Below are 27,181 nucleotides of genomic sequence, written 5' to 3'. Positions count from 1 at the left end.
AACCCACAAGAAAAAGTTGTTCATTCCAACTTTATTCCCTTTATTTTAATTCTAATAATTTGCTTGCAGACATTGCACTAATTTCTGTTCCTTGGTTTATTTGCCCCAGATCTGAGGAGCGAATGGTTTCACTTCTGAAGGCCCCGGAAGAGAGAAAAACACAGCACCAAACTGTGACAGCAGATCATATCCTTCCAAAATTCATGGTATCATGATGTATATTTATGATAGCAGAAGATAAGACACAACACTGTCAGGAGAAGCAAGGCCAAGGTGTTAAGACACTCTCATGGATGTGTGCAATGTAAGCTCAGGTAGTAACTCTCTAAATGAGTGGTTTTCAAATGAGTGCATGAATTCTAGGTAGCCTACAAAATCATCAGCTTCCTACCATGTCATTTCCATTACTGTGTATATAAAAAGGTTTCCTGCAACAAAGACATTGTTTTCCTTTTGGGTAGTGCAAACTGACCTTCAAGTTACATGTCTTTATGATAAAATATGTGTACTGTCCTCGGGAATGCCTCAGTATTTGCGCGGGGACTCCAGGACTCCGGTAGTATTTGTAGTTGTCCCTGAAAACAAGTTTGAAAATCACTTCCATAAATTGCTTCAACATTTTAACAAAATTAGAGTCACTTTGTGACTCGGATGCAAGGAACATAAATGGGTCAGATAATTGTTTTAAGTTGCAAATCCTTTGCTGTGTCTCTGTACTAGTCATGCGATGGTAATGCTAGGGCAGGGAACATGGGTGAAATATAAACATATATGGGTAGCAAATCACTCTTTAATTCTTATGTCAACACATTTGGAAATGTGCTATATTTCTGGAATTATTGTATTACTTCTCAAAATACACTTGGTTTTTGCTAGTTGGATAATTACAGAATTACTGTTAATTTTAACAGCTGCTCCAAATTGTTGAAGTGACTTGTTCCTCCAATATACAGTGCTCCTGTTAGTTGCAGAGCTGATTCAAACAGTTTAACTGTATTTAAATCTCTAAATGCCTATTTTTTCCTTTACTGGTGAGCACAGATTGTATTTGTTCTCTTTACCTCAAATTTCATTGGGATCTGTTTCAGTCGATCACTACACTATCAGTTCTATGTATGGTACTTTCATACTCTGCCATACCTTTTATGGAGCACGCATGTGAAAAAGCTGGCTCATCTTCTCAAGTAAGTGTCACCATTTCCCTGTACAACAGGCCTATGTCACACCCTGTACAACAGACCTATGCCACAGTTCTTTGTAATATGTATAATATTACAGGTCGTAAATGACTTGTTTGCTTTACACTTGTACTTTTCTTTGACAACCGCTTCTAGATCAGAGCAAATTAAAAATCTAAATTTGGAGTTAGATAACAATGAGCAATTTCTGCTTAGAACATACTCCTTCGAGCATGCAAAGTTCTACTGATGATGTCGTGAAGATATTAAGGAGGTGAAATTGGTCTTGGGTGATAGCAAATTGACAGCCCATTTTACACCCCCCAATTTACTTTCTCATTGACTACAAAACTAATTTCATCCACTAAATTTTGTTGCATTCAATGTATGGGCATGTCTTGCTGAATTAAAATAACCAGCTGGATTTATGTCTGGTGCTCTGGAAGAGGAATGAAAAATGACTTTTCAAAACTAATATAGTAGCTGAATTCAATGTATCTACTACATCAGTGAGAACAAGACAGTATCCTGGTGTAAATGCCTGATTTCTTTAACCTAACTCTTCCATCTGGCGTGTGGATAGCAATAGTTTCCTTCTTTCAATAATATTATACAAAAAATGTATAGTTTGTCAAGGATGTGAGGGTCCTTGAGAGGGTGCATAGAATATTTACCAGACTGGTTCCAGGCATGAGGGATTTTAACTACAAGGTTAGGTTGGAGAAGCTGGGGTTGGTCTCCTTGGAGCAAAGGAGATTAAGAGGAGATTTGTTAGAGGCGTACAAGATTCTGACAGGTTTGGATAGGGTGGACAAAGAAAAGGTCCATTAGCTGATGGTACAAGGACTAGGGGGTGCAAATTTAAGGTTTTGGGCAAGAGATGTAGTGGTAATGACCTGGAACACTCTGCCTGCGAGGGTGGTGGAAGTAGAGATGTTGAATGATTTCAAAAGGGAATTGGATGGGCACTTGAGGGAATTGAACTTGCAGGGCTACGGATTGAGCAGGGGAGTGGGACTGCATGTACTTGATGGGCTAATTGGCCTTCTGCGCTGTTATGACTGACTTATTGGATTTTACTGTTTTCCTTGATCAGTATTCTCAGTTTAAAATCTAGAAGCTAAAATGGTTTTGTTTTCTCAAGGATGCTTGAATTGAAAGTATGGAATCTACATTTTCTAGGTTGCATATTTTTAATTTTCAAATAATTGCTGATCAGTGAACAATAATGAGTTTGTTTACTGTGATACGACAGTGCAAACGGTATTCATATGTTTTGCCGCATTATTGTGCTGACTTCCTGTGTCCTTGAGCTAAAACAGCTGGTCATATGAAGACTGGGCAAAAACATTTGTATCAAATTTCTCTCTTTCCCCTCACCAGCACATGGTCATTCTGCTTAATTCTGTTCCAGTTATGCATAAAATAGTAAACAGCATCCAAAGCTCAAGGTATTTTCATGTTGCTGCAGCAGATTAAATGAATTGTATTTAATAGAAATGGTTGTGCCTGTACCCACTGCTTTGGGGCTTACTATTTACTTATCACTGGGCATGTGTGGGTGTCCTTGATGTCAGTTAATTACATATGGTTGATGGAGATTATCTACATGCAGATTTATACTGGTTAAAAATGTCATTTCAAAATTATATTGATATCATCTTTTATTCCTCTTTCAGAGTACTTATTCTGGGGTTAATTGAGCTGTCCTGGAACACCTATCCCTCGACTGTGTACAGTTCAATCTCACTCCATGTCTGTCATCTGATTATTCTACTATCTCTCTGGTATAGTCATGCTGAGCCTGGGAAGAGTGCACCAACCGATGGCCCTGATGTATTGAAAAAGAAAAACTGATTTTTTTTTTGGACTGGAAGATTGCCCAAGGCAACAGTGATTTCATAATTTAATATAACTAGGAGAGAAATTAAAAAATGAAACTGTTATTCAGAGTAGCTAGGTGGCTGCTAGTCTGAAGTATGTTGCAGATTTGTGATCCTATGACCATTATAGACACCAAACCAATTCATGTGATTTGTATACCTGCAGCTTTGTTTTCTTTGGATGCCATTTTGCACTTGCAAGCTGCCTCCTTATGTTTTTTCTCCTTCACTATCTTTTAGATTTTATTTCACAATAAATTCTTTTTGCCGAAGAGTAGGCAGAGCTATTATCCTATGAGAATGGGCATGGAGCAAAACGTCATCAATGCTGTACTTATCTGTGCTGGTTAATAGTAGCTTTAGACTAATTAGTCTTCATATGGTTTCTCAGCATCATGTATTTTTACTTCTCTTTCACTTACTCAACAACCACCTTCCTAGGCAAAACCGTGAGCCCTTTAGAATGTTTGGGATGTAAAATAAGTGACGACCATAATTTTAAGAATTCAGTTTTTTAAATAATCAGGATCTTTAATTACAGATGAGCTTCATTCTTGATAAATAAATTAAGAATTTTTTGTCTACATTTATAGAATGTATTACAGTTAATTAAATGATGAAATGAATGGGATTTTATTACAAGTTAGTAGGAGTGGCTCCACCAGCATAAAGATAGCAACAAACTGACTTTTTGTAACGATTTACTTGCATTAGATTTCCATATGTTGTCCACGTTGAGTGAAAGGCTGAGGATTAGTTCTGTTTGTCCTGTGGATTAGGAGTCCTATACATGTGAGCTATAAACTGGATAAGTTACATAATCATTATAGATTAGTAATTGACATTTGAGGATAGGTCAAGTGTGCGAGTGTTCATTTTTTAAACATACAGTGCAAGAATAACACCTATATAAATGGGAAAGATTTCCTACAGAAATAGTATATGGCTTCCATATGATGAGGCTGACTTTTTTTTTTAACAATGTATGCTCAAGTTTTGCTGAATAAATGCAGAAATATATTTTAAGTAGCCATTGAGTTTGTAATCAAAGGGAAATAATTTTATAAAGGAACCTTCAATAATTTAAATATTTATATTTGGCAAATAGTGATTTATAAACAGAATATACAACTCTAAATTTGCTAAATTTATAGGCTCCTTATGTTGCAGTCAACATAACAACCCATGTGGTGATATTTGTAGGTTCTGCAGGATGTTGTCATCCTTTTTCTCTCCTCCCTTTCATTAATCTACACATTCCACTCCCCCCCCCTGCCATATGGAAATTGACAGCTTTACCTGTGGAGCAAAACTGGGCATTTTTGTACAAGTTCAACTGAAATTAATTTTGAAGAAACTGCATGTTCACAAAATTTTAAGCAGGCACTAGCTGCCACAGTATATTGAAGCAAAGCACATCCCTGAATATGCAGGATAGTAGTCAGGGGATCTGAAAATCTGCAGATCTGGTATCCTGGTTTAAGCGGTAGGCTGTAGCTGTCCACGGTCTTTGCCACTAATGCTGACAAAAGTTGTGGGGTCAGGGAAAAGGCTGATGCTTAATGAGCCTTTGCTAGGCTGTAGACTCATTTGGGGCACCCGTTTGCTGAAGTGGCCAAAAAGCCCTTAGCCACTTTTTTTTTTTAAATGGCACCCATATCTAGGGACCCTGATTCCAGCTGGCACCCTAGGGGGGCCCAATATCTTGCTTGTCAACAAAGTACAGCAGGTAAAACCAGGCATACCTGTGCTGACCCTAACTGTGCCAGGATTAAGGGTCACAACGTAGGAACTCTGGACTTGGGCAACTTTGCGCCCCCCCCCCCCCCCCCCCATCCCCCCCTCACAATCCCTTACAACAATGCCCTTGTGGCTGGAAGAAGAGACCTTAGAGGATATTTAAGCAGAAGACCAGGGCCCTGTATGCTTGGGTCACAGCTGAATTTGTAGCCATTCGTCTGGAATCCGCCAAGACAGCTGCAGATTTTCGGGCCCGAGGTTTTCTATATCCTTGGTGATCATCAGTTTAGGCATATGTATATATTGCCCACCCTGAAAAAGGTTCCCTGGAACTGTGCACACGAAGCTGCCCACTGCCAATTCAGAAAGAAGTGCTAAACTTCAGATAATTCTATTACAGAATATAGAAAGTAAGGTAAATTAGCTAATCCCCCACTTCCACATGGCCATCTGGTATGGAATGTTGTACCAGATTTTGCGGTCAGCAGTGACGGTAGGACACTCGACACTGACCGTGAAGTAAATCTCACTAAGAGATCAAGCAATCTCTGTCTGGTGAGAATTTCACCTCTATGCCGTGCAGTGATACTGCAACTGACTAAAGCATTCTTTAATATGCATTTCACAGTGTGGAGCAGTGATGTCATCAGGCTGTCCAAGGATTAAAGGATTTTCCAGACACCCAAACAGGAAACAAATATCAAAATAAAATCACTTTAATTTGCTCTATGGAAAAAAAAATTAAAGATTGGGACAGTCACATGGGGTGAAGGTAAAAGCCAAAATATTCAGAAACTTAAAAAAAAATCAAAATATTTAGCTTAAAAATCTACTAACTAATCATTTAATAGCAGTCCAGAATTATAAAATTAGTTTTCAGGACCAGTTCTGTTGTTCATCAAATTTTACTAATCACATTGTATTTTTTTTTTAAAAATCTAGTTACACCTGATTGAAACTCCTTAAAGGTGCACCTTGTTCAACTGGTGATGGGGGAACCAGAAAGTTGAAATTCTCGCTGATTTTAATTATTGCTGGCTCTGGGGTGGGGGATTTGAGGTCAGGGGGTGCCACAGCACAGTCTGTGGTGGAGCATTGAGTGATGGACTGCAACTTCAAGATTTATGCACTACTCTGCACATGTCCTTACTGCGTTTTGGAGCTATCGAGGCATAGCTCCGATGAATGTGTGAAAGGTAGAGTAAACTCATACAAGATCGAATGTTTCCACACAAGTGCGTTAAATTCACTGGAGTTCTGGACTGGACACTGCTTTCAGTACAATTTTATTGGACCTATGCTTAAAATAGATGCCGTATTCACCAAGTCTAGGACTTCATTTCCCGCTGAATAACCCAGACTTCTGAGAGCACATCAAAACACTAAAAGTTGAATTTGATGGTTTTAGACAGGTGCAGTCAATCAGTCCATGTGTTTTGTAACCATCAGGCTACCAATCTGCAGGCATTAGCAATCCATCACTTCCATATATTTTCTCCTCAAACTTTGAAACATTTTATTTCTGTCTTAATTATACAGTCTGTGAAATGCGTTGTCAAAATGTAATCATACATCAATCAGAAAGATGTCAATTCCTCGTAGTTTCTGAAAAGAAATGTCCCTGTAAACCATTTGTACTCAGACTGTTGTTATGAAAGTGATTTTGTTTTTATTTAAAAGGAAGCCATCAAGGGGGCACTGAATGAACTAATTTGGCAACAGTGTTGCTGATTGTCACATGACTGAGTTTGGAGATAAGCAGAAACCCTGGTAACTGGGGCAGAGAATTCACAAGCGTTCCTTTGATTGGACAAACCCAGCAACAGCAGAGCACATCTGGGAAGGCAGAAAACTGACAAGCTTTCTGGTTGTGTCAGGGTGTGTGTGTTTTACCTTCTGGAAGGAAGTAAATGTCAAGTTTGCTGCTGAAGGAGAGAATTCCAAGGAAGAACAGAAGACTTACAACCCTGCTCGCTTTCCAGCAATTCGCTAAAAGACTCTGAGACGTCCGTTGTGTCAATTCATCTTGTTTCCTATATTTGAAGAAAGCTTGCTAAAAATAATTCTCAATGCTACCTAAAAAGAACTGTTATAAAGATCATGATGGCCCGTCTGTGTGTGCTCAAAGGTTGGACTGTGTGCCAGTTTTGGTGCAGCGTGTCTCATCTGTTTTCTTCAGGGGTGGGCAAGTGATCTGCCCGGGTTTGTTTTTTGTCTGTAACAGAACTCTGATCCAAAAATCCCTTTTTACTTTTTTGGTTAACCCATACACATATGTACGAAATGCTAAGGTGAAAAAGGGGACTTTAAAATTTAATGTTGGGACTTAAATACACTTTTTAATGTTTTACTTCATTAGTAGTTAACACTTGCTCTATAATAAACTGATAATTTTGTTGTTCAGTAAACAAACCTGGTTAGTGTGTTCTATTCTGGGAAAAATAGAGTATTTGATTAACCGTATCGATAAGTGGGAAAATTTAATATGTTGTGACCTGTGGTGAAGTGGGACTGAATTAACAGTGCACTCCCCCCGCCTCGGTCATAACACTATACAGGCAAAAATTATTTTCTTGCTTTTCAAAAGAAATGGCCTTTTTATCCTGTGTAGTTGCCTTACTCTGTCTTATTTTCATACCAAAACTGAAAGCAAGAAAATAACCTTTAAGAAAATAGCTGGTTAGATGTGCAAACTGTTGCTCATTGGTGTTGGACTTGTTTAGCTGTATAATTAGCACAAAACCAATCCCAAACCGTCTTCCTGTAATTCTACATCTGCTGCTGTGCATGAACAAAAGTCAAAATATAATGCTGTAGCAATAGCCAACAGCGATAATTTTGTTGACATACATGAAGGTACTTAGACTTAAAGCACTGAATTTTCAATGGCCCTTGGCAGTGGCACTGGAGATGGGGGGGGGGGGGAGGGTGGATGGGATTATGGAGGAGTCAGATTGACATCTGGAATAAGCCCCATCAGGACTTAATTATAGTACTTTACTGACGCTGACTGGATTTTCCATCATATCAAGAGGCTGTCCATGAAACCAGGGAGGGCAGACATCGGAGCTACAGGCTCCCCTCTATTTGGGAGTCTCCACTCTGAAAATCGGTCTTATTGCTGCAGCATTACTTCTAATTAGTACTTTAAAGATTTAACCATTTTCATTTAGCTGATTGTTGGTGTCAGAATCATTAATTTTGCAAATTTACAAACAACAATGCCAAAATATTCTTCAACTCCTTTTAAACGAAGCATGTGATAAAGTCAGTAAAACGTCAACTGTAATTTTCAGTTACTTGAAATCACCGAAAATGAAGAAATTATATAATGCATCGTTGTTAGAAATTCAGTAGAAGCATCATCTACGATAAATCTATTAGAGGGATGGGTTTGGATGAGCCTCATGCCCTATTCTCACTGATTTATGTTTAATTATGTCACCCTTTAATGCAGAATTTTTCCCCTCAATTTTATGTAAATATGACTTCATCAATGTCTATTAAAATCCTGTTGGTACTTATTCTGTTTTGCTCTTAGATCTCGAACAGGAATTTCTACAAGATTGTGCAGGTTTTTTTCCGAAGCAATTCACCTGAAATCGGTCAAACCCAGACAAAACAGCAAGGAAGTTCAAGAGCAAATTACATACAGTGCAAAACGAATTTCCACAATGTTTTGCACTAGTTTTAAACAAAACCACACTGAAAATCTGCCCTGCCCACAAAACCAGTCCCAGATCGAATTAATAACCATTTGTGAGTTTCTGTTAATTGCACCCGTTTGCAGGTTTTCGAAGCGGCTCTAAAAATTGAGCTAGTTTTGTAGGCACAAAGGCACACGTGTTTTAAAAGCTTTCAGATTTTTCTTTAAAATTTACTAAGAAACTGACCACTGTACATCTCAGTCCCAAGATATCACTGCAGGAGTTCCTTAGGGCAGTATCCTAGGCCCAACCATCATCAGCTGCTTCATCAATGACTTTCCCTCCATCATAAGGTCAGTAGTGGGGATGTTCGCTGATGATTGCACAATGTTCAGCACCATTCACGACTCCTCAGATACTGAAGACGCCCATGTCAACACGCAGCAAGAACTGAACAACATCCAGGCTTGAGCTGTTAAGTGGCAAGTAGCATGCATGCCACACAAGTGCCAGACAATGACCATCTCACAAGAGAGAATCTAACCATTTCCCCTTAATGTTCAATGGCATTGCGATTGCTGAATCCCCCAATATCAACATTCTGGGGTGTTACCATTGACCAGAAACTGAACTGGACCAGCCACATAAATATCATGGCTACAAGAACAGGTCAGAGGCGAGGAATTCTGCAGCAAGTAACTCACCTCCTGTCCCCCAATGCATATCCACCATCTACAAGGCACAAATCAGGAGTGTGATGGAATACTCTCCACTTGCCTGGATGGGTACGGCTCCAACAACACTCACGAAGCTCAACAGCATCCAGAACAAAGCAGCTTGCTTGATTGGCACCCCATCCACCACCTCCAACATTTACTCCCTTCACCACTGATACACAGTGACAGCAATGTGTACCATCTACAAGATGCACTGCAGCAACTCAGCAAGACTCCTTCGACAGCACCTTCCAAACCCACGACCTCTACCATCTAGAAGGTCAAGGGCAGCAAATGCATGGGAACACCACCACCTGCAAGTTCGCCTCCAAGCAACACACCTTCTTGACTAGGAACTATAGCATTGTTCCTTCACTGTCGCTGGGTCAAAATCCTGGAACTCCCTAACTGTTGGTGTACCTACATCCCAAGGACTGCAGTGGTTCAAAAAGGCAGCTGACCACCACCTTCTCAAGTGCAATTAGGGATGGTCAATAAATGCTGGCCTAGCCAGAGATGGCCACATCCCACAAACAAATAAAAAAAAGCTAATAAATGGTTCTGTATAATTTTTTATTTGTATGTCATTTTCAGTTATTTAAAATTGGGGTACTTAAAAGGTGCTGGACTAGAAACTGACTAAAACTGCACCTTCTTTGTGATAAACTCATTTTCAGCTGTATTAATAAAACTGTACCAGGTTACCACTCTTAAATATATCCAGGGTAACTTAAGGCAATGTGGATTTTTTTTAAGTTTACGCGCTAAAACGCTGCTGGATTGCACTGGTTCATGAGAAGTTTTTTTACTTGGTGATATACAATAAGTTTGAGCAGAAACATGTGCAAAAAAGCACTTTGTACACAACGAACACCCGAATCAATGATTGGGCCAAGAGTTTCTGCTTTGGGCACAAACACACCCGTAACTATAATTCACGATCAACTGTTACTATGCAGATAAAACATTGCAACAATAAGTGGATTTGACAGTGACAGGCAAATTTTGAATCAGATTTCTGCTTACTAGATAGCATTCTCACTTGCCCAGCTGTCAGAACATGGATAGATGGAGGACAATTTTGACAGACCTGATGTGCAGGGAGTGCGTCAGTCAGAACGTTGTGGGGAAACCTACAATTCGGGATTCCCCCACAATGGAATTCTAACTCCAGTGTGTCAGTGGCCTCACTGATCAATTCCCTGCACAAAGGCCCCAACGGGGAGCTGGTCAGTGACGGTCACAGCAGTAGATAAGTCTGCATCATGGATGCAGTAGGGGGTCGTGTCGATTGGATGGACTGCCAGTCGTTTTGGGAAGAAGTTGGGGGGCCTCACGATGGGGGAAATCTGAGGCCTTGGGGATGGGGGGGGGGGCGGAAGAGGGGGGAGTGGGCTGCCTCAGTGGCTTGGAGATCAGTGTTTGAAGGCCGGGGGTGGGGTGGAAATCGGACATCAATGGGGGGGGATGGATCGGAGGGCAGGAGGTGGGGCTGTGTGGGGAGAAATTGAGGCCTTGCAGTGGGAGGGGAAGCCTTGTAGGGAAGGCTGGTGGGAGCACGCAATTCTGGTGGCTTCAAGGGAAGTACCTGAAACCAGGAGGGAGGTGTGAAGGCACTTACCTCCTGAATCCATCCTCGTCTCAATGGAACTGTCGGGTTTCCTGACACGTGGAAAACCCAGCCAAACGGCAGTTAAATTTGAAACCTGCATGGTAATGAGGCTCACAACCTCATTATCATATTTAAAGTTCCAGTCCCCCCCTTGGAGCAGTTTGGTCGCCCATCCGCTTTCTGACCTCAGTTAAAGGCAAAAATGGGCAGGTTGGATATGGGTTTGGGTCGGGTAAACAGATTTTTTTTAGACTTTAATTTCCCCCCTGCCGACCCAAACCAGCCCATTCTTTTTAGGTTAAAATTAAGCCTATGATGTCTGTTTTCCTTTTGGAATTCTAGGGTCGGTTTTTAACTTGCTCAAAAAACAGTCACTTAAGAGTTAAAATCCAGCCCATAATGTCCCATTCTGTTGTTATGAACTTCTCCATCCACTGGCAAAGGTTAAAACTGAAGACTCAAATACAATGGAAGCTGGTAAACTGTCAGAGCCAGTGCTGTGACCACCCTGAAAAATGAGAAGTATTAATGCCATTTAACTGCCAAACTTCCATTAAATTCTTTTAAGTTGCAACAGAATGTTTCCACCAAAAGTGATATAAAATCATTGTTGTCATTTATTTCAAGATTATATAAATCAAAGTCTGTTATTATACTTCTAATTCAACAGTCAGTATTATAATCTTTTTTGCAGATATGCAGTAGAAAGGGAGGTATTTATTTTGAAATCTGCGCCATACATTTTTAAATTAATAGAATGCTGCAGTCAGAATGATCACTTAAAATGACAAAAAAGGCTACATCTTAGCGAAAGGTGCAAATTAATTTTATATATTTTATTTCTTTTTCCAATCAGGCACTATAATCTGCGCTGCGATTTAAAATTGTTATAAAGTACATATATTTTCATTGAACATCTGTATTTACATATTATTTGGATTATAACATAACATGTTGAGCTTAATGTTCTCATTCCAGTGACGAAGCAGCAGAAAAAGCTGTCTAGTTGCTCCCTTCAGTCCATTGACATTTACATGTTCAGGAAGCTGCTGTGACTGTAGCCATGTGTCTGCCTTGGCAGCAATGAGCTCCCATTCCAGAAAGTAACCAGCACACTGATGTTCAAGCCACCCCAGTGCCACAGCAGTTGCCCAGCTCATCCCTTCCAGATCATTGTACTGTGTGTTCAAATCATTTGCTGGCTCATAAAAGGCACCACCAGTTTCAGAGGTGACTGGTGAGTTTTCATACAGATCTGTTTCAGAGCCCCTGCCACTGTCAACCTGCTGAAGCGTGGTGCTCAGGACATCAGCACTGGCACTGAAAGAATGGTGCAGGCTTGCTGGAGAGCTAGTATAATCAAAAACACCCTCAAGATGTGGAAACATAATGTTCTTTGAACTTTTTGTGCTTTCTTCAGTATTTCCGTGATCCTTTTCAGACACTGACTGGACATTCTTCTTCCTAGCACAAGATTCAGTTTCATTTTGACTGCGGATGGAGCTCTCCCTTCCAAGGGGAGTTTCAGTTTTGTTACCTGATGTATGTGCTGACATGCAGCGTGAAGATGGGCTGAGAGTTGCTCGATGACATGGGAAAGGTGAGGCCCTTCTCAGTTGATCTAAGGGAATCTGAACAGCTTCAGAAAAGGCCTCATTAAGGAGAAATGCTCCAGATGCCAATTGTAATCGCACCTGGAATAATAAAGTGCAAGTTAAATATACTTTTCTGAATAAGTATTTCATTTTTCCAAGTCGCCCTCAGCAGTGATATGTATATGATACATTTGTAGCAAGTGTGCAAAAAAAAGATTGTTGCTTAATTGGATATTTTTGAAGTGTTAATCTTTGAGACACAGCATTAAAATATATTAAACCAAAACCTAATTTACTTCATTGAAAAGGAAATAAATGTATAATATGCACTGACAATATATAATATATATATATATATATATATGACAAAACTGATGATTCAACTGGAAGCAAATCCTAAATTGCATCCATTGGTGTTATAAAGTCATCTGTTTGGTTAGTTGTGAAATCATAAAATGTTACTCCTGTCTTGAAATGTATTTCCCTTAGTAAACCAGTCCAAACAACTCTGCTTCAATTCCATACACCATCTGTGTTATAAGTATAAACAACAAATATAAAGCTCTTAATGCATTATGTGGAAGTAACTATAAATATTTCATACACATTCCCCATGTGGTAAATATATAGAACAGTGCTATCAAAATCAGTTGATGTTCAATGAATTGATATTCAATTCATTTTAATGAATGGTTAGAATGGGATTGATTATTATAGAAATACTTGTAGAATTTTGAAGTCAGAATTATCATTTACCAGGCCACTCTATAATTCCAGTCATATTGACACCGTAAGAATATTATCTACAAATGAACATTAGATGGTAATGCCAGATTGTCATGCTGGAGTTTTCACTTAATTGTCTTCCGTGATCAGGGAGAAATCTCAGTTTAATCTGAGTTAACTTTTTCAATATTGAATAAGAGGCAACAAAGTCCATGCTAACACAAATAGTGTGTGGTCTGTTGCAAGAAGCCGCCATCATTCTGATTGTTTAATAATGGCACAAGAACAGACTTAGATCAGCAACCATGCTTATGTGCAGTGATAGTACACAACATAAATTAATATTTGTTTTTGCAGCAAAAACTCATACTGTCAGGCCTTAAATAAATCTATTTTAATCTATACAAGCTAATCAAAGTAAGATCTTCACAATTTTTCTTACCAGTGGCAGATAATCATTAACGCCTTCTTCAGGAGAGGTGTCCAGCTTGGGAGACAGACAGTTGGATTTTATTGGTATGTACTTTCCAGTGTGACTCAGGCCTCTGTACCTTCCCAAGCTAAACCTTGTAGAGTGAATAAAGGAGGGTTAACAAGTTGAGTGACTCAATAGCTAGATTCACACCAAGAGAGCAGAGCATTTCAGAGATTGGAGCCAGGTTATCTTGGCTTCAATCCTCTTAGTACTTGTATTTTTTGATGGCGCAGTGGTTAGCACCGCAGCCTCACAGCTCCAGCGACCCGGGTTCAGTTCTGGGTACTGCCAGTGCGGAGTTTGCAAGTTCTCCCTGTGACCGCGTGGGTTTCCGCCAGGTGCTCCGGTTTCCTCCCAACGCCAAAGACTTGCAGGTTGATAGGTAAATTGGCCATTATAAATTGCCCCTAGTGTAGGTAGGTGGTAAGAGAAGGTGGGGATGTGGTAGAGAATATGGGGTTAATGTAGGATTAGTATAAATGGGTGGTTGTTGGTCGGCACAGACTCAGTGGGCCGAAGGGCCTGTTTCAGTGCTGTATCTCTAAATAAAAAATTAAATAAAACGGCCAACAATACCCACAAATATTTGTAACACAATGTGCAGTCTTGCCCATCTATTTGGTAGACCATACCATTGACAATCTAGAATGCACTAGTAGCCAGAAAGGAGTTACTAGGGTTTTAGCTAATGCTCACTGGAAGTGAGAGTGAGTGTCCATCTGTTTGAATCATTTTACATTCTCAGTGCAACATCAGAATGTAATTCTGGCTGAGATGTTATTTTGTGTAGATGGAATAAATTCTGTATTCCACTTTGTGAGATAAGAAGCATACCACTGCCACTTAGATTATACTCAGTTAAGAATAAATTAATCAGGGTACCTGGATCCAAAGAAACTTTCAAATGATTTCTGTGACCGTACTGAGACTGTTGATGGGCTCTGTGCATTACCTGAAGGAACACAGAAACTGCTGTTACTTTATAATTAAGTCAAACTGCCACTAATGTCACTAAATGTCAGTAACAGGGGTTTGAATGCATTATGTTCTTACTCATTATAGAAAAGATTCCAATAATATTTATTTTATTAATTGGTGATATGCAAACAAAATGTAATCCCAATGCTGCAGCAGCTACTTAAAGCTATAAAATTTCAGATTCAACTCCACAATCAACTTTATTACTTTTATGCCTACGTCATGCTGCTTCCACCTCACAAATGCATCCAACTCACCAAAACAATACCATTATTTGTATTTCCACCTAGTTCAAATGTCAAGCAGCACATTTCTCCCAAAGATACAAGTTTGTAAATGATCTGCCATGAGTCTTGAACACCAGGTACTACTTACTCCTCCGCCCCAAACTGTTGATATTGAAATAAAGTCTTTAGGGATGAGCACTAACATAATTTAAAAATCTTGACTGGCCCAATTTCAATATTTGTGTAGGATTCTTAGTTTGAGTGAGCAGATGCTGATGCCCAGTTGAGGTAAGGACAGATTTAGGAGAAAGGAGATTTGAGGATAGGTAATGTTTTTTTTAAAATCTACAGTTAAACTAGAACAAAATGATTAAAGATCAAGACGTTTGGACTTGAATTTCCCTGAAACACTAGCATCTGTAACTCATTCCACATAACCGAATATGTAGAATAATGGATAACTTCAAGAGAGTTACAAAACCACTTTCCAACCTAAGAATATCAGATTGATAGAATAAAACTCAAATGCTTTGACAAGGCTAGCAGAACGTTGATTAAATTAGTCTTAAATCCCTGCAGGTTATCTATTAACATGACAACAGGCATCTTGACCATAACAGGCACGCCTTCTGTTGATCAAACCTAAAGTAGCAATAGTTTCATGGAGAAATTTGCATCTCACTCACCTGTCTCACCAGTAGAGGGAGGCGGTGTACAGAAGCTTCGGGTTTGATTTGCCAACATCACTATATTATTTTTATAAGCTATAAAAATTGTCCAAGAAAACCACATTGTACAGTGTCTAAGTTATGCAACTATGCCTTATCCAAGTGTACAACTCCAATGTACCAATTTATAACCAATTTGCTCCCAACACCTATTATAGAGATATCTTCATCAAAGCATCCCTAATTGATGATTAATCTACAAGTCTTAACCATAATAAATCTCATAACTTTCTGATATTTTAAAACTGATTAAATGTTATCACAAAATTGATATAAAGCCCCGCCCCCAATGCCCTAGCAGATCATACTGACCAGTGTAACATCAAGCAATGCGTGAGGCTGCACATAGTAACATCACTATATCCTGGCTAGTATGGCGATGATTGGATAATTTCCCATAAATCACTGCTGCAAGTGACTGAGATTTACACACATAATTTGTGTGGAACTATCCTCCACTCACTGCATTTATCTGGAGAAATCACCCCGCTTTGAATAGGAGACATTGCTGCAGTTCCAGTCATTTTCTCATAATTTGGAGAGACATTTTAAGTAGGATTTGTAGACTGTGTGCTGTAGTGTTTTGTTTAAACTGACACTGTTTGCTGAGTAAATGGACTTTGCTGTAAAATACATTGTCTGCTCGGAGTCCCGCAGTAAATCCTGCCTCGTCTTCAAGCCACTGGCTGACACAGTGGAGTCAATAGACACTCTGAATGCATAGCAAAAGATCCCAAGTTCAATACCTGCTCTGTTACAACTTAACTAATTGCAGGCCAGCAGCACTTGACCTAAGCATCCCTGACAAGGCAGAGAAAAACATTAGGCAATAATCTCAGTCCCGATCACTATCCATTAACCTGTGTCTGCACGCTCAAATTGCCTGTTGGTATCATCCGTGTTCACATATGAAGAATGGCCAGTAAGATGATACTGGAAGGCTGTTAACATATGTAGAATTATATCCTGGTAAGGATAAGCATTTTCACCAGATAATGGCAGAAAAGGAAAGAAATATATATATATTTTTAAATGGTACAAGCTGAATGTGCACACATTCTTTATAGCCATTTTGCCTTCTGAGTTACTCACAAATATTTCCTTAAAATTTCTGCTTCAGCGTAGTGGAGTATTTGTCTTGTTTTTGTCTGAGTTGGTAAGTTATTCTTACTGGAAAAATAACTTAAGAAATACCAACCGATTTAATTATAAAAATACAAATGCTTGAGCACATAGAAATCGATATATCAAACAGGTATGCTGCCAAGGAGATTGGGAGACAGTCACCTTTTCCTATACTTATGCAGACCTGCCACTTTTGGATGCCAAGTCCTGACATCACTAGTCTCTGAGCAGCCTGTTGCCCTGCAATGAGTTCTCTGAATGCCTTTGTTGTCCTTGGCGCTTTTTAAAACGCTTCAAATTTATTCCATCTTTAAATGTGGATGCAAATACCTTGGCATATCGCAGAGATGCTCAAACTGTGCTTACCACCTGTGTGTCTGAACTCTCCCTTGCAGATGACAGTGATGTCACTTGTTCAATCAGTCTGCAAAGCCGTGAACATTTGCTGCATGCTACTGGTAGAAATTGCAACTGGGTTGTAGAAATTGCAACATTACTCAAATCAGCTAACATTGTTTAAGCAGGGAGACAGCAAATCTGTTCATCACTGGCCCCACAGGGTTGGAATTTCAAAGCAACTCAGCAGGGCACTTGGCCATGTTAAACCTCAGCTTAACAGCTGTAGCTTTTCTTCAGCCACTACTTCGGGCCTTCCTCAACCACAATGAGTGACTCACTCTGTGCCTCCCTCTTAAACTCATTAAGTCCCTCTGAAGTGTCTATAACTGGGCTGATGCCTGGTTCAAGTGTCATGGATGACTCAGAGTGTTGAGTTGAGCCTTGCAGTGCAGAGATGACTGAATTCTCTTCCAGGACATCTGGATTTTCTGTAAAAAAAAACAAAATAGCACAGGATGAGCGTATAAGTGCTGTTGTGCATATTGTTGCAATAAAAGTGCATGGTAACTTTCATGGAAGAGCACAAAAACATAAATCATTGCCACATGAAAGTATATATTTGCACAAACCAGGAGCATTGTCCTCTCCACAAACTTCAGCCTCCCAGTCAATGATCTCCATGATGGTCCCCTCACAGTGGGTATTAGCTGTGTCCCACCACCAATCTTTGTGCACTGTTTCCTGTTCAAGACCATCTTCTTTAGCAAAGGAAAGAACAGTATGCATTGCATGAGAACATTTTGCAGATAGAAAGGACAACAGCAATGTATAGGTCACAGAATTAGATGCACTATCTGGCCAGCTGCAATTAAAAAGCAGAGTACAGAAATGTCAAGGTGAGCAGTGAAGTGACTTGGTAATCCTCTCCCCTTGTTATATATGGCCCTGACTGTCAGTTGGGTTGCATTGCTATAAATGGCTATGGAAGGAGTTGGAGCTACCAACCACGTTTTCCTGAATGTAGTTTTAGAAAAAAGGTACTGTTAACCTGAATTTATCCATTTTCTGGAAGTGCAGAACGAGAGGTAACAAAAATATTTCAGGAGTATGCAAGCAGGCTTGAAATTGCAGACATGAAGTTGTAGCTGCAAAAGACTTTTGGCATTCTGATGGATGAACATTGGTTGGTTGCCCTTCTTGTCCCATAGTGGGAATTTTAATTTTCTGTCCTACCATCCACGATAATGTGAAAAACCGCTTCCATGAAATGGGCTTATCTGGATTTTCTCATCCCTTCCAATAAGCTCCCAAAATGTTCATACTTCACAACTGGCTTGATGCACTGTGCAGCAGTTACATGCCTATTGAGCTGGCTAACACATGATTATTGCAGCTGAATTGAATTAGCTGTGTAGGAGTTGCATTGCACCTGATCTCCAAGAAAATTCATAGGTTAAGTTGCATTCTTGCAAATGCAGTAAAAATAAGAATAAAATGAACTCTTATTTCGTTCAACAAGTTTGCTATGAAGAAAATTAAACTCTGATGGTTTGGTTTCTCAATGTGAATGAGTGTCCCAGATCTCTCGCATCCAGAAATGGATGTCCACTCTGGGCAGCCATAAAACAGACACATTTCCCAAGGTGTTCTCTCGATTGTCTGCTGTAACTTAAGAACTACAGAAACCGTGGAAGAATTCTTTTTTGAAAACTGGATACCTTTCGGCCATTAAGATCGTCTTTGTCCAGCATTGCCAGCACTCTCTCACAGTGGCAGTGTCCTGCAGGAATTTTTCACCCCTCCTCCACACGTAGGACTGGATTTTAAGGGCCCACTGCCCATCCCAAGCATAGCTTGGGATTTAAATAACCAGGGCAGCCCGCAACCACCCCCAGTCACATGGGGGGGGGGGGTGGGGGGGCGGGCTGTCCATCACCGGCAATGGTGTCATCTGCCTGTGCGCAGGCACTCTTTTTAAAGGGCTGCCTGCCCCGCCGGCACATATAAATTTTTAAAGTCCTATCCCCCAAAATTAAATTGATTTCCAACACCCCTTTTCCACCCCCCAAAACACTTACCTTTTACATCTGACATTCCCCCCCCCACCCCCCACAAACTACACCCATTACATTTATTTGACCCCACCCCCAGCACTGACAAACTTACCTCCTCTCCCCTCCCTACTAGTGTGCTGCCACGTTTCCTCGGACGGGAATTTGAAGGTGCGGGACTGCCGGCCGCTGTGACAAAATCGAAGCAGGTCCTCAAGATCGCATGCAAGTCCATTTAAATGTAATCATTTTATTCATTTGAATATGTTAACTGTGGTCCCGTCACCCAGCGGCTGTGGGGGGGGGGGGCAGGGGGGCGGTGGTGCAGTCATGGAACCTCGGCGCTGCCACCAGGAGGATCGGGCTGAGCCCTCACGGCGTCGAGGTCCATGGTGCACCTCATCTGGAGCCATCTTCAGGCCTCAGGCCACCCCAGCCATGGAACCCAATGCTTGGAGGAGAACAAAATCCAGCGCATAGTGGGCAGCCTAGCTGCACTGTAAATGGTACAAGCACCCAGCTGATTCATGCAAATGTACCTGATCCCAGAAATTCAGACAGGGTGCAGCGTGCTAGCAGGCAAAAGTCCCACCCTGCCATTGTCACAATGGTGGAGTGGGACTCAGAGCCTAGACCACTAGTGTTTTCAGGCCCTTTAAGCAAGTTTGTTTAATATAGCCTACAAACAAACCTCCATTTCTATGTAGTCAAGCAACTATATTTTTTATTAAATTGGTTTCATAATATGTTTTTCTAACAACTCTTACCACTCAACTGGAGACATTTTTAAAAATAGAAAAAGACATTTAGGTGCAATGCACAAAATAAATGATCACTTTAAGGAGGAATTCATGGATAGATGGTGAGTGTAAGTGTATGTATAGAGCTTATGCAGATAAAGCTATACCAAAATTGTATTTGGTTACTTCTGAGATGATAAGACAAGCATCCCAAAGCCTGCAGATCCCAGAAATGGAATTATAGATAGTCTCCTGCTATACAGGGTCTGCAATACATAGAGGCAAGCAGCTGACAGCATTACAAGCCAGTCTTCAGGAAACCTATCAGCAATCCTCCATACCTATTCCTTCCAATCGTGCATCACTTAGCAGTGATCGATAAGAATGAACTTGATGCACTGGTACAGCTAGTGTGAGGTGACAGAACGTTAAACATATTACACAACAAAGAAAGACTTGCATTTATATAGCATCTTTCATGACCACCGGACATGTCAAAGCGCTTTACAACCAATAAAGTACTTTTTGAAGTGTAGTCACTGTTATAATGTAGGAATACACCTTTACAAAAAAAGAAATTGCTCAATAATGATCAAAGTGATTGCAGCCATTTTTCATTACAAAAAAAAAAACTTTTTTTTTGCAATAGAATTGAACAATAGAAGAAAGCATTTCCTCTTGTGCATGGTTATCTTGGATTTTTGAAGCACCTCCAGCAAGCACTATGTTCTTCTTTCAACTGCAATTTTGTACAGAAGACAAAATAGCCTGGGCACAATTTGGGGACCATTCATACCAATGGAAAAAATATTCCACAACACACAATTAGTGGGTGTGCTAGCTCTAATGCACACAACATACCTCAGATGTTCTTTTCCCTTCAATTCAGACACATTGGGGTAGATTTTCGGGCTTGCTACATGGGCATAAAACCCACATTGTGGATCAGCTACACATTAAAGAAACTGCCTAATTTTTCTTTCAATTGAATTTAATAGAAATGAAAATGAGGTGATTTCCATAGCGGGTTGCCAATTCATAATCAGAGTTTTGCACTTGGTTGGCAAATTGAAAATCTAGCCTGTTATCTTATGCTAGCTTTAACATGTGATGAGAAAGCACATTCTCAGAAACATATTTCAATATTGTTGTTATAAAAACAGAAAATCCTGGAAATACTCAACAAGTCAGGCACCATCTGTGGGGAGAGAAACAGAGTTAACATTTCAAGATGCTGACCTTTCATCATGAGTTCTGACTGAGGTCATAAGGTCATCGGCCTGAAGCATTAGCTGGAATTTTACATGGTGACGGAGGTCCCGCGCACCGGCTAAAAATCGGGGCAAGCTCGCCTCCGACAGGCCTGGAAGCTACACAGTGATTTTGAGAAGCCCAGGCCCTTAATAGGCCTCGGCGGGAGTTCCACCCTCTGAGGCAGGAAGACCCACCTCCAAGAGCTGCCAGCAAATCAGTGGGCCAACAGCTCTTCAGTCCCAGCAGCGCCACCAGGAGCGGTGGCCACTGCTGGGACTGCACCGAGCCAGAAGACGACCATGGACGTTGGCCTCCATAAAGGTGAATGGGGTTTTGGGCCTTGCCAGGAACAATCAGCTGTGTCCCAGAGAGTGTGGTGGGGGTCGTTCGGGAGGGTGGGGGAGCGAGGTCCTCTATGGGGCAAAGTGTGACCAATCAAGAGGGCTTGCAAGGAGACCTGGTATTACCTGGCGGCCTCCTCAGGTGAAGTTCTCAGCTGCCGTTGGTAAAATATTAGCAGTGGCGGGAGGAAACCATTAAGTGGCAATTAATTGGCCATTTAAGAGCCTTAATTGGCCTGGGGGCGGGTGGGCCATTTTCAACCTCCCCAGCTGCTGGTAAAATGGCAGCAGGGGCAGGTAGGCGACGGGAACAGCACCCCCTGCCTCCCACTTGATTTTACGCACCCCCCCCCCCCACCCCCCAACACCCCCACAACCCATCTCCAACCTTTTCCTGGGGCAGGGAAGCAAAATTCCAGCCATCAACTCTGTTTCTCTCTCCACAGATGCTGCCAGACCTGCTGAGTATTTCCACCATTTTCTGTTTTTATTTCAGATTTCCAGCATTCACAGTATTTTGCTTTTGTGTCAATAATATTCTTGCCATGATTATGTGCAATAAAGTACGGTTTAGTTAAAATACATCAATATGTAATACTCTTATGCAATACACTTACTTCCTCACCTCCTACCACCAATGGCAAACCCATAATCAGCTATACTTGTATTATATAGCTCAGAATGTGCCCTTAGGACATATAGTGAGCTAAAGTAGTACAGCAGGATAAAATCTATTGCACTATTTGTTGTTTTACACTGTTTAAGTGGACATAGAATGAAAATTTTACATGAATACTATATTGATATATCAGTTTGATTATGTAATTTAGAGACATTCCCTCAATGTCAGTACTTTCCAAGTACGCACTGGTGGTGGGGAATCTCATCCACTGCCACTATGTATTGGTAAATCATCGATTGTCAGCACATACTCAGAAGGTTATCCCCTTTCTATCAATGTTCTAATTTAAACAATTGGTTCGATTTCGTCTCCACGAGTAGGAAGGCTGCAAGATGGAGTTTTTAAGCAGAGGTTGAGTTGCTGAATGCATTTAAAACTTCAAGAGATTTGTTCTTTCATCATTCAGTATTGGGTTCAAGGAAAGAAGTTTGCACTCACCAGGACAACGTACACAATTATATTTGACTATAGCATTGATATAATCTTCATGAACAGATAATCAAAGTACTTGTTGTACTTTGTCAAAGTACCCAGTTGGGCTTATTTGTCTTGACGCACCAAGACAGAAGGCATACTAATTAGGTTCAAGACTCAAAACTAAGAGGAATATGGCCAGCATAGGTTATATTCCAATCAAGAACAATTTAATTACTGAAATATTTGGGAGATGAACTCGGAGTGGAAAGATCTTTAGCTTTATTATGGGTTGTTTTAGACAATTCTTGGCCAGGTCTCCAGAGGAGAATAACACCCTTAAACCAAGAAGTGTAAATTTTGGAGCAGGGGAAAATTGTTCCTATTTGACCATCCTCATTTAAATCAATCCTCTATTGGTTGATTGTGGAATGCTACTCATCATACAAGTCTGGAACCTAAACTATCCTAACCTCCAAGGCTCAGCTGGTGGCACTCTTTGCTTTCGAGTCAGAAAGTTGTAAATTCAAATGTCACTCCAGAACTTGAGCAGAAAGAAATTTAGAGCACAGAAGGAGGACATTCAGGCCATCATGCCTATGCTGGCTCTTTACCAATGCTATCTAAAATGAATCCCGCTGCCCTTGCTCACCCCATAACCCTGTATCTTACTCTACTTCAAATGTTTATTTGCATTGTTTTCCCTTAAAACATGGCAATGATCTCTGCCTCAACTATCTCCTGAAGCAAAGTATTCTGTGCTCTAATCACTCTGCTCACTCACCCTAATTTCTCCTTACCTCTCCTCACTCACAGTAACAACTGATGACCCCTTTCTGCATTGGCTTGCCTAGATAGCAACCAATCCATTCCAAAGTAATTCAATGTCAGTGAAATGCTCTATTTCAAAGCTTTGACGTTTTGCTGATAGACATGTCAAGGCACAAAATGAATATAAGTCTTTCTAGAATATGCAGCGTAGTAGAAAAGGAAAAGAAAAATACAGTCCAAAAGCAAAAATAAAAGTATGGATCTTATAGCAACCAAAAGTGTGAATTATTTTCCAGTGTGTTCAATGAATTTCACCATATTTGCAATATTTCCATGTGACATCTTAAAATGTGGCTCAATCAATAATAATATTGTAAAGATCTGATGGGAAAGAATGATGAATTGTGACAAAGCAATCATTAAACAGAAGTAGATTATTTACCATCAAGGACACTCTGCCTTTCCCACCCAGAGGATGAGGAAGAGCCCATGCTGGTTGGTGAAGCTGGAATTTCTTCCTTTTCTGTAAAGAGCAGAAATACATTTTATCCTTACAGTTAAGTTTCATCTAATGTATGCTTATCATTCTTGTAACGTGCCCCAACTCAAGCCTGTAAGAGAAGTTCAAGTACATTTTAGTAACTCCTGTGAAAAGAATTCATTAAATACTAAAAATATTGTGCAAACACATGCAGACACATTTACACTTAAATCAACTCTCATATCTCACTGCTGCTCAGCAAGCATAAAATATTAGTCAGGCACAAATCACAAGAAAGACCTTGCCTGAAAAAAAATAAGAGGACCAATCTGGTTATGCTCTTGAGCACAACTTTGGATTTAGCTAAAATTTATGAATAGTGGAACATGAAATGATTTTATCTTCTTCATTAGCATTGCTGACAAATTATTGATGACTATTTACTGCCCAATAATAGCATTTATTGTATCTGAAGTAAAATCAAATCACTGACTTGTCGAAGTCATTACAGAGAGCAAACTCCTACCCCTGCTGCACTTTGTAATATCTATTAAAGGAGAAAGTAACTATACAGACAATAACACTTTATTTCTCTCAAAAGTGTTTGGTTACTTACTCCTTTATAGATCCGAAATATATCCAAGTTCACTGATCAAGAAGAAAGCGGAGATATATTAGTGTCAACAGCTAGGGTTTCTTGTGCTGATATTTTGAAACCTACCATAGCACGATGCAAGTAATTGACTTGAAAAGCATAGGACAATATATGTTGATGGGTGAGGGGACAAGGCAATGTAGTGCAATGAATTAATAAAGAACTTGTATTTACATAAGCATTTCATAACACCCTAAATGCACTATGAATCATGTTTTGAAGTGTAGTCACAGTTTTAAGTAAACAAATTGGGCAGACAACTGTGCAGAGTAGAAAGTGAGCAATCCATAACATTGCATCTCCATCCACTTTGAACAAAGAACAAAGAACAGTACAGCACAGGAACAGGCCATTCGGCCCTCCAAGCCTGCGCCGATCTTGATGCCTGCCTAAACTAACACCTTCTGCACTTCCGGGGCCCATATCCCTCTATTCCCTTCCTATTCATGTATTTGTCAAGATGTCTCTTAAACGTCGCTAGCGTATCTGCTTCCACCACCTCCCCTGGCCACAAGTTCCAGGCACTCACCACCCTCTATAAAGAACTTGCCTCGCACATCCCCTCTAAACTTTGCCCCTCGCACCTTAAACCTATGTCCCCTAGTAACTGACTCTTCCACCCTGGGAAAAAGCTTCTGACTATCCACTCTGTCCATGCCGCTCATAACTTTGTAAACCTCTATCATGTCGCCCCTCCACCTCCGTCGTTCCAGTGAAAACAATCTGAGTTTTTCCAACCTCTCCTCAGAGCTAATGCCCTCCAGACCAGGCAACATCCTGGTAAACCACCTCTGTACCCTCTCCAAAGCCTCCACGATCTTCTGGTAATGTGGCGACCAGAATTGCATGCAATATTCTAAGTGTGGCCTAACTAAGCTTCTGTACAGCTGCAACATGACTTGCCAATTTTTATACTCTATGCCCCGACCGATGAAGGCAAGCATGCCGTATGCCTTCTTGACTACCTTATCCACCTGCGTTGTCACTTTCAGTGACCTGTGGACCTGTACGCCCAGATCTCTCTGCCTGTCAGTACTCCTAAGGGTTCTGCCATTTACTGTATACCTCCCACCTGCATTAGACCTTCCAAAATGTATTACCTCACATTTGTCCGGATGAAACTCCATCTGCCATTTCTCCGCCCAAGTCTCCAACCGATCTATAACCTGCTGTATCTTCTGACAATCCTCATCATTATCCGCAACTCCACCAACCTTTGTGTCATCCGCAAACTTACTAATCAGACCAGCTACATTTTCCTCCAAATCATTTATATATACTACAAACAGCAAATGTCCCAGCACTGATCCCTGCGGAATACCACCAGTCACATCCCTCCATTCAGAAAAACACCCATCCACTGATACCCTCTGTCTTCTATGACCGAGCCAGTTCTGTATCCATCTTGCCAGCTCACCTCTGATCCCGTGTGACTTCACCTTTTGTACCAGTCTGCCATGCGGGACCTTGTCAAAGGCTTTACTAAAGTCCATACAAATAACATCCACTGCCCTTCCTTCATGAATCATCTTCGTCACTTCCTCAAAAAACTCAATCAAATTAGTAAGACACGACTTTCCCTTCACAAAACCATGCTGTCTCTCGCTAATAAGTTCGTTTGTTTCCAAATGGGAGTAAATCCTGTCCCGAAGAATCCTCTCTAATAGGTTCCTGACCACTGACGTAAGCTTACCGGCCTATAATTTCCTGGATTATCCTTGCCACCCTTCTTAAACAAAGGAACAAGATTGGGTATTCTCCAGTCCTCTGGGACCTCACCTGTAGCCAATGAGGATGCAAAGATTTCTGTCAAGGCCCCAGCAATTTCTTCCCTTGCCTCCCTCAGTATCCTAGGGTAGATCCCATCAGGCCCTGGAGATTTATCTACCTTAATGTTTTGCAAGACACCCAACACCTCCTCCTTTTTGATAATGAGATGACTGAGACTATGTGCACTCCCTTCCCTAGGCTCATCATCCACCAAGTCCTTCTCTTTGGTGAATACTGATGCAAAGTACTCATTTAGCACCTTGCACGTTTCCTCTGGCTCCACACATAGATTCCCATTTCTGTCCTCGAGTGGGCCAACCCTTTCCCTGGTTACCCTCTTGCTCCTTATATACGTATAAAAAGCCTTGGGATTTTCCTTAATCCTGTTTGCCAATGACATTTCATGACCCCTTTTAGCCCTCCTAACTCCTTGCTTAAGTTCCTTCCTACTGTCTTTATATTCCTCAAGTACTTCATCTGTTCCCAGCCTTCCAGCCCTTACAAATGCTTCCTTTTTCTTTTTGACCAGGCTCACAATATCCTGTGTTATCCAAGCTTCCCGAAACTTGCCAAACTTGTCTTTCTTCCTCACAGGAACATGTTGGTCCTGGATTCTAATCAGCTGACGTTTGAAAGACTCCCACATGTCAGATGTTGATTTACCCTCAAACAGCCGCCCCCAATCTAAATTCTTCAGTTCCTGCCTAATATTGTTATAATTAGCCTTACCCCAATTTAGCACCTTCACCCGAGGACTACTCTTATCCTTATCCACAAGTACCTTAAAACTTATGGAATTATGGTCACTGCTCCTGAAATGCTCCCCCACTGTAACTTCGACCACCTGGCCGGGCTCATTCCCCAATACCAGGTCCAGAATGGCCCCATCCCTAGTTGGATTATCTACATACTGTTTCAAGAAGCCCTCCTGGATGCTCCTCACAAACTCTGCCCCATCCAAGCCCCTAGCACTAAATGAGTCCCAGTCAATATAGGGGAAGTTAAAATCACCCACCACCACAACCACAACCTTTACATCTTTCCAAAATCTGT

At 40.8% G+C, this 27,181-nt stretch overlaps 2 protein-coding genes across 2 annotated transcripts in view; one reads left to right on the top strand and one right to left on the bottom strand.

Annotated features, from left to right (window-relative positions):
- Positions 1-4,149, top strand: part of alg3 (ALG3 alpha-1,3- mannosyltransferase) — a 39,421-nt gene extending 35,272 nt beyond the window's left edge. The window contains exons 7-9 of the mRNA XM_068042406.1: positions 110-187; positions 1,041-1,184; positions 2,858-4,149. Of these exons, the coding sequence (XP_067898507.1) occupies positions 110-187; positions 1,041-1,184; positions 2,858-3,035 (400 nt within the window). The 3' untranslated portion in view covers positions 3,036-4,149. The remainder of the gene's footprint in view (positions 1-109; positions 188-1,040; positions 1,185-2,857) is intronic.
- Positions 4,150-11,699: 7,550 nt separating this feature from the next.
- The window catches only part of vwa5b2 (von Willebrand factor A domain containing 5B2), a 79,800-nt gene continuing 64,318 nt past the window's right edge, over positions 11,700-27,181 (bottom strand). Inside the window, exons 19-24 of the mRNA XM_068041504.1 lie at positions 23,665-23,745; positions 17,599-17,724; positions 17,308-17,457; positions 14,455-14,524; positions 13,540-13,663; positions 11,700-12,470 (exon numbers count right to left, since the gene is read on the bottom strand). Of these exons, the coding sequence (XP_067897605.1) occupies positions 11,700-12,470; positions 13,540-13,663; positions 14,455-14,524; positions 17,308-17,457; positions 17,599-17,724; positions 23,665-23,745 (1,322 nt within the window). The remainder of the gene's footprint in view (positions 12,471-13,539; positions 13,664-14,454; positions 14,525-17,307; positions 17,458-17,598; positions 17,725-23,664; positions 23,746-27,181) is intronic.

This window comes from Heterodontus francisci, chromosome 11 (assembly GCF_036365525.1).
Source record: "Heterodontus francisci isolate sHetFra1 chromosome 11, sHetFra1.hap1, whole genome shotgun sequence".
NCBI lineage: Eukaryota > Metazoa > Chordata > Chondrichthyes > Heterodontiformes > Heterodontidae > Heterodontus > Heterodontus francisci.
This window is presented reverse-complemented; position numbering and strand designations above follow the sequence as displayed.